This window comes from Benincasa hispida, chromosome 5, assembly GCF_009727055.1.
Source record: "Benincasa hispida cultivar B227 chromosome 5, ASM972705v1, whole genome shotgun sequence".
Taxonomy (NCBI): Eukaryota; Viridiplantae; Streptophyta; class Magnoliopsida; order Cucurbitales; family Cucurbitaceae; genus Benincasa; species Benincasa hispida.
Genome location: NC_052353.1, coordinates 61,936,040 through 61,949,083, shown reverse-complemented (window position 1 = coordinate 61,949,083; position 13,044 = coordinate 61,936,040). Strand labels below are relative to the sequence as shown.

At 36.3% G+C, this 13,044-nt stretch overlaps 2 protein-coding genes across 2 annotated transcripts; one reads left to right on the top strand and one right to left on the bottom strand.

Annotated features, from left to right (window-relative positions):
* The first annotated feature begins 411 nt into the window (after window positions 1-411).
* Window positions 412-1,774, top strand: LOC120077946. The gene has a single exon (XM_039032079.1). It carries the CDS (start codon window positions 683-685, stop codon window positions 1,292-1,294), a length of 612 nt encoding a protein of 203 aa, XP_038888007.1. The 5' UTR covers window positions 412-682; the 3' UTR covers window positions 1,295-1,774.
* Window positions 1,775-2,009: 235 nt separating this feature from the next.
* On the bottom strand, window positions 2,010-12,750 carry LOC120077945 (probable LRR receptor-like serine/threonine-protein kinase At1g56140). Its single transcript, XM_039032078.1, has 24 exons — window positions 12,201-12,750; window positions 11,704-11,896; window positions 11,146-11,217; window positions 10,858-10,929; window positions 10,676-10,747; window positions 9,543-9,614; window positions 8,471-8,542; window positions 8,316-8,387; window positions 8,013-8,084; window positions 7,859-7,930; window positions 7,667-7,738; window positions 7,197-7,268; window positions 7,044-7,109; window positions 6,372-6,437; window positions 6,193-6,237; window positions 6,034-6,098; window positions 5,355-5,731; window positions 4,695-4,890; window positions 4,447-4,611; window positions 4,198-4,316; window positions 3,531-3,741; window positions 3,209-3,440; window positions 2,970-3,120; window positions 2,010-2,660 (listed from the first exon to the last, which is right to left on the bottom strand). The coding sequence occupies exons 1-24, from the start codon at window positions 12,319-12,321 to the stop codon at window positions 2,283-2,285; spliced, it is 3,105 nt and encodes a 1,034-aa protein (XP_038888006.1). The 5' UTR covers window positions 12,322-12,750; the 3' UTR covers window positions 2,010-2,282.
* Window positions 12,751-13,044: the final 294 nt, after the last annotated feature.

Below are 13,044 nucleotides of genomic sequence, written 5' to 3'. Positions count from 1 at the left end.
AAAAAAGTAGGGAAAATTATAAAATCACCCCAAAATATGAAAAATGTATGTAGTAATTATAATTATACTCTCAAATTTTCGATTATAAAACTTGAGCTCTCAAATTTCTACAAGTGTCAAAATTGGACCCTCAAACTTTCCATAGTTGTAGAAATTTGATCCCTAAATGATAAAATCGAATTCTCAAACTTACAAAATTCGTTATAATTTCTATAATTATGTAAATTTTAGAGTCCAATTTTAACACTTATATAGTTTGAGGATTCAACTTTTACAATTATAAATTTGATGGTATAATTGCAACTATTGTCGTATTTTAGGAGTGGTTTTTGTAATTTAATCAAAAATTTTTTAAAAAAATTAGATAATTGATGTGTGAGGACAAATCGGAGATTTGTAAAGAAACTTAGGGCTTGGGTTCCCTTGGCCGTTGTGATGGCGGTGGCGTGAAGCACAGACGCGCACGCGCCCATTGTTGAATGGAAAGGGGTAGGGGCATTTAAGGAAAAACGAAATTCAAAGCTTTTCCAGATCCGACCGTTACAATTATTTGAAAAAAAGCAAATGAAAGAAGCAGAGAGCCTCCTTTCAAAAACCTCCAATTTCATCCTCCCTGTTGCATCATTCTTCTTTCTATTTTGTGCTTCTTCTTCTTTAACTCTCTGTTTTGTAAGTCATTTCCATGGATGATAACAACAAAGCCTTATCGATCATGGAACCAAAGCCTTCACACCCACTTCACCAAATTGCAGAAACCCCAACCCACAAACTTCTTCTCAAGCAATGGCTGAAGGAAGAAGAACTAATCTTCGGCAGAATTTCACTGAAAGAAACCCAAATCGACTCTGTGAGAAGAGAAATCACAATGCTTCACATCTTCTTCTTCGTCTTCCATTCCACAGCCATACTCCTCCTCTTCAATGCGTCGACCAAGGATTTCCATGGCGTAGCCTGCAAGAGATCATGGATACCGTCGCTCTGTTCTCTCTTGTTTTCTCTGGGCATCATTTGGGCAGTGAGATACAAGACGGATGTTGAAGCCCATTTGGAGAAATTGCTGGAAAGGGAAAAGGAAGACAGGAATTTGCTGTCAAAGTGTGTGGATGAATTGAAAAGGAAAGGGATTGAATTTGATTTGCTGAAGGAGGTGGATGCGCTGAGGAGGGCAAAGAGCCTGAGGGTTGAAGCTAAGGCTGTGAGAAAATGGTCTTCAAGGGATTTCATCACTCTGTTTTTCTTCTTTGTTTCTTGTATGTTTCTTGGGATTATTAGGGTTGTTCTATGTAACAACTAATTAAAGAGGGATTTGGAGATTGGTTATTGTTTCACTGCAGATTCCTCTGATCTGCACTTTTATTTTGTTGCTTTGGTGGTATTATTTGGATAACAATTTTACGTTCTTTCCAAAAATGGTTCTTTTCTTGTTATTACTATTTACTTCCACCATTTCATCCTTGCTGCATTAACTCTTCTCCACTTCCTCAAATTGGAACGCACCAACTGCACAAATCAGCTTGGAACTTGGAACACACTACACCATTGATATGTTAAATTAATCGATGGTGAAAGTTCATGCAAAGGACCAAAAGTGATTTAGAGGTAAAAGTGTATAACTTTTAAAATTTGATACTAAAAGAAAATTAGATTCAAAACTTAAAGAAAATATGTAGCATTTTGAGACCAAGCCAAATAAAAAATACTTTTACCAACATGAACAAAGCTTTAACAATAGTTAACATATATTTTTCCCTAGTTCGAATTCTCCTATCCCATATTTGTTGTAATAAAAAAGGAAAATATTCTTAAAACTTTGGGATTTTTTTTCTTTTTTCAAAAGAATAAATTGTAGTAGCTACTTACAAGTGTTTTTAGAGGCAATACTTGACCTACCCAGCCCCTTACATTTGCAATTTAGAAAACAAGAAAAACATTTTGGTCCTTTTTCTCGCCACTACCAGCTATAAATCAATAAAATATTGAAAGGGTGAAGAAAGAATAAAAGACCAATAAATAGTAAGCCAGAGCTTGGTTTAGAGACCAAAGATCTGGAAATATGCTTATACATAAGTTCTTTGAAAAAACCTATATTGTACGACGAGGGAGACTAATAGTCAAACAATTCAACATACAAACTCAAGCACAAAAATAATTGAAATCTTAAATAATTCACAAATGGGAGGTTCCATAGGACACACATTATGTATTGATATGTACAAAGCCGGAGGTGGGGGCATGTTGAGTAAATATGAAACCAAAAAATGAAATGTCAATACTATGCTTCTTCACCTACCCTCACCTAATAATCCACGAAGCATTGGTTCAGAAGCATTGGCTGGCGAGCGCTTTGTATCAACAAGACTCGAACTTGTCGATGCATAACGGCCGGTATCAGGTTCTTCAGTTGATGGAGTATCTATAAAGCTTGTAATGTCATCAAATTTCCAATCTGTCAGGTACCCTGGTTTGGAAGTTACAGCGGCCACTTCAATGTCTCCAGTCAGCATTGCCACCACACGGGACATCGATGGTCGAAGAGCTGGGGATGTTTGAGTACACAGAAGAGCTACACCAATTACCCTTTTTACTTCCTCCTTGCTGAACTCTGATAATTCAGAATCCACCATCTCAAGTTCACAGTTGTTTTCGTGGAGGTACCATGCCTACAAGCAGCAAAACAGGAATTTATCAGAGAACTTCTAAATGAAATTCGAATGTAAGCGAGAAGATGAAGAATGCACCAATTTCTGAGTAAGAATGCATATATTTCTGGTGTCATCGTTGAGTTATGAGAGAAAATGCAAGGTTCAGGCTACTATGGATTTAAGATCAAAGGTAAAGTTAAGAGGAGGATCAGGAAAAGGATATGATATCAAATAAGCCTGGGGAGGGTGCTTAGGAAGAGAAAGTATAAGTGGCACCAAAGTGAGAAAGAAGTTCTTAATAAAACAGGAAAAAAGATTCATTCTTACCCATTCGAGAAGATAGATTTTGTCTTGCTCCAAGCTTGGGTCTGAATTTGGCCTTCCACTAACAATTTCAAGAGCCACGACACCAAATCCAAAGACATCGGCCTTCTCTGTAAGGTGGCCACGCATGGCATACTCAGGTGCAAGATAACCACTGCAACAGAACGGTGGCCAACATTAGTACTCGTACCAAAAAAATATATAAAATAAAACAGAAATTTTAATTAATGAATTGATCTTACATTGTCCCAGCAACACGGGTGCTTATATGAGTCTTTTTGTCATCATAAAGTTTGGCTAAACCAAAATCTGAAATTTTGGGAATCAGATTACCATCAAGCAGGATGTTACTGGCCTTAACATCTCTGTGCACTATGCGAAGTCTTGATTCCTCATGAAGGTAAGTGAGACCCCTTGCTACACCCACGCATATCTCAAAACGTGTCGGCCAATCAATAACCAAATGTTTTTGTCCTGCCAGATAAAAGCCATGCATAAATACAACCATCTTTGTTTTCAACAGCCAAAAAGTTGGATATTGAACTTCCTTACTAAATTCCTTACCAAATAATGCTTGGTCAAGACTCTTGTTTTCTAGAAACTCATAAACAAGGAGTCTTTTATCGGCCTCGATACAACATCCATATAATTTCACAAGGTTACGATGTTGTACTGCAGATATTGTAGCGATCTCAGTGACAAACTGGCTCTTTCCTTGGTGGGATGCCACTGAAAGTTGCTTCACAGCAACCACTCTTCCATCATTTAATGTTCCCTAAAGGGTAAAAAAAACCTCAGATAGTAGCAGATAGTAGCAATACCAATACTTTGGAATGGAAAAAAAAAAAAAAAAAAAAAAAAAAAAAAAAAAAAAAAAAAAAGAAGAAGAAGAAGAAGAAGAAGATATAATCTTCCCACTATTGTATGAACTACAAAGCAAGAACCGTTAGTTCTTATGACACGTTTAATCCTCACCTGCAAGGTTGATTCAGTCTAAGACAAATAGATTTCAGTTATGGTGTAACACCCTTAGCATTTTCCCCTCAATGGTTATAGATTGCCAAGATCTACAACATTATCTTTTCTTTTTTTCACAAAACAAGATTGCAGATATTTATTGGGTAGCTTCAGGTAACTGAATCAGATGTGAATAATACAACAGGAGACAGCCAAGGTAATGACATTTGCTTAGCCCTATCCACTCCTTGAACATTCAAAAGAAAGACTATACCTTGTAAACAGGTCCAAATCCTCCCTCGCCAAGTTTGTTGGATGAACTAAAGTCATTTGTGGCACTCCTTAGTTCAGAAAAACTAAAAGTGTACGGTCTAATGTCTATTCCTAGGAGCTCTGCAAAATAATAATAAATGTTACAGACATGGATAGAAGGTTCAGAATACCTCCTCGAATGCAGAGCCAAAATGGAATGCAACAGATTCAGAAGCAAATAACTACTTAGAAGCAGATTCCTTGAAATTACCTTCATCTTCATAGGCACGACGCCTTTTCCTTCTCTGAACAACAAGGAAAACTGCACCAATAATCAGAAAGAGAACAGATCCTAAACCAACAACGAGCCCTACAATTAGGCCCGTTCTATTCTCCTTAGTGCTTGGAGGTACGTTACTGACAGTTGGTACAAAATCTGCAGAAAAACTCACTACTTAATTGAAAATACTTGAAAACAAGGACTCAAAACAAAGAACAAAACTTACTATTACTAATTACCTGGGGTAGCACTGATGGCTGAAACAGCGGGTCCAAAAGCACCCTGACTAGGTATGCAGCAAGTACCTTTCCCCGCCCAGAAGAGATGAATTTCCAGGAAGTTTTCTGTAACTTCAGCCGTAAAATTCCTCCTGACAGCAAGGAAAGAACCACCTGCCTCCTTCCTAATATCAAAATTCTGTAACACACGATTTCCCTGAAACCAATAACCAATGATGATGAACTCAGACAAAGGAACAGATGAAGGCACAGCGGAAAATGAGCATCAGTCTGTTGAGGAATATCAAAGAACAGAATGGGAATATAATATTAATAAAATGAAATTTAAAACACAGGACGGATGACACTTATTCTTACTGCATAAACATAAACAAAACTGTAAGTGTTGTTAACACCCATCAGACTCAAAGTTGAAAGCAGAAGGTTAAAATATGGTTATTAAATTACAATTTTAGTCCCTGTATTTTCATGTTTTTAACAAGGTCCCTGAACTTGTATGTATAAATTTAGAGACAAACTTAAGATATTGGATGAAATATAGGCAAAGCGTTGGTGTATCCCAAGATTTAGGACAATAATTTATTTTTTGCCTCTGCCTGGAAGTATGGTAAACGAAGAGTCATAACAAGATTATAAAATGAAGAAGAAATAAAAAGGAACCTGTATATATATATCAAAGAGACGCCTCCCACGGCTTTGCCATGTATTTGAATCTGGGAAAACTATTTCTGCAAAATGAAGGTTCACAGTGTAGTTGCCATTCTCAAGCCCTAGTCCATAGTATCTCAATGATGAAGCAGATAGTCGTTGTGTCTGAAAAAGTTCTGTGTCAAGGGTGTTTGGGAATTGAGTCAACGTATTGGCTGTGTATTGAGGATTGTTGGTCCCAGTAAAGTATCCAGTATTACTAACAGCCCACCTTTGTGACTCAGTAACAAAGTACGTAGCAGGACCGAGAGTCTCATTTTCCCTTTCAAACAAAATCCCTGATGAACTTCTGATCTGTGGACCTCCACACTTGATCCCAAAATCAGAATCTGGCATACATATACAAGAAAGGAGTTAAGAAAAAAGATATCCACCCGTAGGACGGGGCATCTTCTGACTTATACTTGCCTTATGTCAAATGTCAGCATTATGAAGATGTAGAATAGTATGTTTAGAAACTCGTATGAAAATATATGAGGGGAAAACAAGGTATTTAGAATCACAAGATTTGAGATTTTACATCAGCTTGAAGTTGAACTGGAGTGGACAAAAGTGAGCTTGAGGTAGTTTTTCCTCTTCCTCAGAGAAACATACAACAAATAGGAATAATTTATTTGTAATTTCTACTCACATATTGGACGGCCTCGATTACAAGGAAAGTTGCGTTGAAGACAATTCAATCCAGAAGGCAAACCACTGAAAGCAAAAGAGAAATGTGTTAAACAGGAAACTTTAAGAAAATAAAGTGTTTGTAAGAGATTAAGGATATTTAATCGACTCATGGAAATACCTGATACTGCCACTTTCAATTGTGAAATTGTTGGCAACTAAATTTCTGCATATCAAAGCCAACAAGATTATATCATAACCTTCATCTTAATGTTACATGAGTAGGTAGGGAGTGTATTATTGTAATTTTCATGATTGTAAAGAAAAAGATATAGAACAGAAAAATGGCCCATTACTTACAGTTGTAAGTTTTGCTGGTTGATCCAAGCAGGAAAGCTCCCTGATAAATCATTATATGACAAGTCTCTACAAGATCAAATGTAAAGGCATTAGTACTCGGTACAGAAGTTAATAGCCAAAGAAAGGTGCAAAATTAAAATGTGAAAAATGACCATTAAGATGTGGACTTATCAAGTCAAGCTAAATAATATAGCTTAAACTTTCCACAATAATTCATGTCAGGTAGAATTTAAACATTTTGAACAGGTAGTCAGATTCTTTAGTGTGTGAGCCAATAAATCTAAGTATGCCAAGAGAAATTGTTGCCACTGTTTTCAAATTGCAAAATCAAGCATATGATTGTATGCCTGAATGAATACCATACTCTCTCAAAACCTAAATGTCAGAGAACATGTATTTTAAGATTACCCAAGAAACGCATCCTACGCAACACCTTAATATGAACATTCTAACTCTGTAATCGAGATGTTTGGTAAAAAAAAAAAAAAGCATTCCCTTGGAGCATAAAGAAAAGAAGATAGCATCTTTCATATATCTTTGAGATAGAGAAATTTCATTTCTAGGAATATGACATATCATCCATCTAATTGATCAAAAGAAATCTTCCTAAATCAGATCCATTTGTAAGGGGCATTGTCATAACTGAAATCAACATTTGCAAGACAAACTCACATATTTACAAGTGATGTACTCTTCTGTGTAGGTAGGGTCCCATTTAACTTGTTATTTCCAAGAATCCTGCACAAAAGACCGAGAATATACACTTCAATTTAACCAAAAAACGGTGGGAGTCAGATGGTTATTGAAGGAAGGGTTGGATGTTACAAGTGTGATAGTGAGCTCAAACTGAAAAGTGAGCTTGGAATCTCTCCTGTCAAGTTGTTGAAGCTCAAGTCCCTACAATAGAAAGGAGAATAAAGTCAGATTATCACCAAAACCACAAACTTTTAAGAAAAAAATCTGATCTTCAAATAGGATTCAACTCTCCAAAAGCACTAAATTTCATAATGGTAAGAAAAAAACAAGGACAACAGGTTCCTAAATTTACCATCAAAATGAATCCCATCTCAACTTGTTAATCAGTTTGGAGATGAAATGACACCAACAGAATTTCTTTATAAAAAAAACACATGAAACGTTGTTTCTAGGGTGATTTGGTGAGGCAAGAATATCTCACAAAATCTGACGTACATATGTATGAGTCAAATTTATTTGTAACAGAAAAAAAATTTAACCTAGCTCATTACCAGCAACAAATTCATTTAAACACTTATACATTGATGAGGAATTCTTACAGCTGGGTAAGTCTACGAAATTCTCCAATGTTGGATGGAATTGAACCAGTCATATTATTATTTCTCAACACCCTGCAAGAAAAGGAATGTTATAATTATAAAAACGTTTGGGAGATTTAAAATATTTATAAACAAAGAAAAAAGAAACAATAATAAATAAGAGCAATGAAACAAAAAATGCAGCCCACTCACAGGATAGTTAGAGATGTCATTTTAGTGATGAATGCTAGAGAAGAGCTCCCATTGGATAAATCACCTATTCTCCTATATTAATTATAAATGGTACATTAGCAATGATTCAAGCAGTACACAGACCAAATACCCTGAAATGGTTAAAGTTACTCACAACTCAGTCAAAGATGTCAAGTTTGAAAATGTCGATGGTATGGAACCTGTAAAAGAGTTTCCTTGAAACCTCCTACAAAAGTGAGCAGATAATATAAATCTGACAGATCTTCACCTTTACTAGAAATTGCAAGTAGCCACAAACATTTCATATTTGCGTATCACAGTAAAAAAAAATGGATTTTAATGAGAATTTTCATCATAATAAAATCTTCAGCGGTTGCTTAGGCCATGAGGCACCATTTTGGAGAAGGGGAGGGGGGGTTTGGAGCTAAGAAGAAACATGTTAACATAATTTTCTTACAAAGATGTGAGCCTTGTCCAATTCCCGATGAAATCAGGTATTCTGCCAGTGAATTCATTGTCTGATGCCCATCTGTTCAGAGAAGAGCTTAATGTCTAAATGATGCATTCTTGGCTGATAAAGTTAGGAAGAGTTAAAGCCCGAAAATGGATTACACTGTCTGCAAGTTTCTTAGACTTGAAAATGATGGAGGAATACCACCTGAAACTCCAGAGCTATCAATGTATCTATCAAGACAAACATGATTAACAAATTATCAGTATAATGAACAAGTGCAAGGCAAAGTAAAGATAGATCTCCACAACCAAGCATAACAAAACCCTAATTTATAGTCAAAGATTGCAATTCAGGACAAATGTATTCATTCAGACTATTCAGCACGCTCATAACTCATAAGTCATACATATCACAAGGTGAAGGGACCCAGAATCAAATTAGGATTTTTTATTCTTGCATCAAAAAACTCACCATTAAAGTAAAATGATCATGATTACAAATAGGTAAGCACTATGAGTCAACCCCAGGCTAGGGAACCGTTAAGTTAATGAGCTTGTTCTTTCACAAAAGTTGGTTTAGTTTTCAGTCTTTTGTTTCTTTTATGTCTCCAACTTTATACTCTTCGTTAACTGAAGTCTGGATCTCAAACATCTACTTAGGTATGCAAAAAGTCAACATATGAGGTTCTACTTGTAACGTTTTTAGTGTTAAGTTGATGAACGTCAAATAGGATAAAATTCCTATCCTTGGAGCAAGTTGTCACTTGGAGCAAATCTTATCTACTAGCTATTGCTAAGAGCAAGTTGTCTCCTCTTTTCTGTAATTATAATTGTAACACCCTTACTAATCAATGGAAGTGTCTTTTGTAATTATCTCTTGGTAGGATCTTCTTTTATATTCCATTTCATCAAATCAATGAATAGTTACTGTTTCATATGATATATATAATTCCTATCATTTGTACAAGAGTGAGTTTTACTGTGAGCTTTCTATCAATAATAGCAAGTCATCTTTCTTCGTGTGTTATAAAAATAAAAAAGATCGTGGTATTTCTGGCAATTACAAAAATCATGAGCTACAGAAGGGCACATCCATCAAGGTTCTGAATATAAAAAAACTGAGGGCAAAACACATGACTACAGAATTGTATAGGTTAAAATGGCAGATACAAGTTATGAGCACTTGTGGGGGTGGGGGGGAAGGGGAGAGAAAAAGAAAAGAAAAGCTTACAGTTCCCTTAACACAGAAAGATTTCCAAGCTCTGACGGTAAGGGACCAGAGAAATTGTTGGACCCAAATGCCCTACAATATCAGTCAAAACGCAACAGTTAAATATGTTCATATGAAATAAAAACAGCTGCAAGACACATAATGCCAATGATCCGCATCTGTACTCTTGAAAGTTTCATTACTCCCAAGTCCCATTCAGAAATAAGGGAAAAAAAACATAATCATCTGAGTGGATTTAGAATTTTAGGGTGCAAAGAAAATATTTCATATAATAAAAAAAAAAATTGAAAATGTTCGTTTCTTAGATTTAATACAAAGTTAGCAGCCTTTCTCCATCCATTTGTCCGTTGTGCCATCAGCATGGCAAAGATCCCCATCATCTCTTCTTTTCGTGCCCTTATTCAGTTAGGTGTTGGGTGAATATGTTTTCTATCTTCAATCTATCTTGGGTGTTTAGCGAAGAATTTCGAGGAAATGCAAGCAACTCTTAGTTGGGACGTGCTTTAATAAATCCTCTCATTTACTTTGGTTTAACACGGTAAAGGCGCTTTTGGCAGAATTATGGTTTGAAAGAAATCAAAGGGTGTTCAATGAAAAATTCCTTAGATGGTTGGATCGTTTTGAAATCACCCGTCGCAACGCTTCATCTTGGTGCATCCTTTCTAAGCACTTTGAGTGCATCCTTTCTAAGCGCTTTGAAAGTTACAGCATCCAAGAGTTCAATCTGAATTGGCGAGCATTTATCTTTCCAGCTTAATTGCAGACTCTGTGTCCATTGTTTCAGCTGCTCTTTATTGGTTTCTTTTCACATCTTTGTTTTTCTTTATTCTAGTTCTTGTATCGTTAGGTCTTGTTATGTCGATTCTTGTTAGCCACTGATTAATACATTTTTGTGTTAGTTTGTAGGATATGATGAGGGCGCTATGGGGGTGTCAACCTAGTTGAGATGTTCGGGTGTATTCGTTGATCCTTAGTCTTAATGCTCATTGTATAATCCTCTTGTACCTTGAGCTTTTGTCTCACTAATTTATTGATAAAGAGACTCGTTTCCTTTTCAAAAAAAAAAAAAAAAAAAATGTGATTAGCTAGACATTCAGAAGTCTTTCAGAGTTGAGTAGAAACAGAGAACTTACAATATTTCCAGTTTAGAAAGAGATCCAAGTTCCTTCGGAAGTTCCCCTGATAATGCATTAATGCCCAGGCTCCTAATCATAATTTGATCAAATTTAGAAAGAGGATGAAACTTCTTAATGTTGATCTTTGATATACTAGTATGTCTACTGAGGTCAATAGAAAAAGTTATGAATTGCCTTACAAGGTTCGCAATTGTGTCAGATTACCAACAGATGCAGATAGTGTTCCTGTCAAGAAATTTTGATCCAGCTTCCTGAAAAAAAATCAGTTTAATTTAATTGCATGTGCTACCGGTAAAACTTTCCACATTACACTTGATATAATATCAAACACACATATATGTGGCAATACGTGGATATGTCAGCAGTTAAGGCATCTCTACTTTCTATAAGAGAATATAGATTCAAATTCTCCACCTTAGACATGAAGCAATACTCAAAAATAAATATGTCTAAGGAAGAAAACATACAGATATGTGAGGGAAGTTAATGTCCATAGCTCTGGTGGGAGTACACCAACAACATTTATTGCATAAACGTGCCTGCAAAACCATATAAATAACATGAGTTTCAAACAGAACAAGAAAGGAAACAACGAACATTAGATTATATCCTCTTATGATCAACCGGATTTGTCTGGATGCTAAACATAAAACCAATACGGCGGGATTAGTTTTCTGAAAGGACTGATATTTTCCATCGGCTGACCCTTGCCAAATTATTGATATCATATGTATATACTATACAAATTCCTGCATCCTATTTTTAAACAGTCCATGTATATCAGTACTTAAAGAATTGGACTCACTAAAAAGTGGTTGAAAACGGATGCCCCACCTATAAATTAGTTTTATGCAATAATTTGATTCTAGATTTCCACAATTAAACTCAAGTCCTAACAATCATACATATAGACATGAATGCTTAAGGCAATCATAAAGAAAACTAATTTAAAGTGTTCCAGCTCTTCAAATACAATGTGATAGATGCAGAGAGAGAAAGAGTGTGAGAGAGAGAGAGAGAAATACAGTTGAGTGATGAGGCAAGTAGCACCGTTGTTGGCTGAGCAATCACATTTTATAAGAGGATTGAGGTTTCCATTACTATCGATGGGGGTTGTCGTGTCGATTGCCCTCCCACTGCACAGATTCCCGCTTATATTCCACGCCCCTGATGGCGCCGAAATTCGCCATTGTCTAAATATGGAATTCAGAGCTCTTGCTGCACACGCACACATACACACTCAGAAGATATAATCAATCAATTCCAATGTAGTTGTTTGAATAAAGTCTTCAGACCTATATCTACTCCATGGCGATCCTCACAAAGATGAATATAAATAAAAGCTCAAATCATGAACAAAACAAAAGAGTTCAATTGAATTGAATACTGTTTCTAAACTTTGGTATGGAAAATGAAAGCTTCTAAGTGGGTTTTTGGTCGAGTATAAGAAAAGTGAGCAACATAGCCTTCATCTAAGAACACACTAAAGGTGGGAAAGGAGTGAGAGAGAGAGAGAGAGAACCTTGATCCGGATCGGTGGTGGGTTGAGCTGAATTCTGAGCTTGAGACAAAACAATCAGGTGGCTAACGATGGAAGCAATAGCACAAAGAACAAAGACGAAACCTAAAGACGAAGACGCCATAAGTCGTTACAAGATTATGGAGGGAGGAAATGATATTTTGGTTTTTATGGGATCCTAAAATTCTAGATATTGGGATAGCCATCGTATTATTGTAATATTCTGACCAAAACCATGACGGCAAAAACCACAACAGCGTTGAAAAGGAAGACCACGAGGGAGACTATTGAGAATAATTCAACTTCCCAATTAATGAATTCATTATCTTGCTTTGTCAATATAAAACTAATGATCAAATGGCATTGGGAGAGGCAGGTGGCGAAGCAATTAAGCATATAAAAAAATGGAAGCCCATGTGGTCGAATTGAATTGAAACAGATAAACGTTAGCGTACAGTGATAGACGAGTATTGTTGGGTTGCAGGGAAGCTCCGTTAAAGCGCCGGCGGGGGCGGGGTTGACAATCAGAGCATAAAATTATGAACAAAGGAATGTTAAAGTAGAGAGTAGGTGAGGATTTGAGGGTTAAGTGTGAAAAGAGAATAAAGATTTAGTTTTACCTGTTGTTGATTGCGTTGACAATTCAAGGTTGGCGGCAGAAGTGGGTCGCCGTGGCCCCTGCTTTTATCCAACTGGGCTCTTTGCCGGCGGTTGTCAAAAACACAAGAATTCAACCTGACCAACGGCCACCTTTTTGCCTTTTGATCGTCCCCGTCTTCTCCGTACATAGAGATGGCCCAATCTTAAACAAACCCTTTGGCCCACTTCTCCATTTTTTTCTACTCCA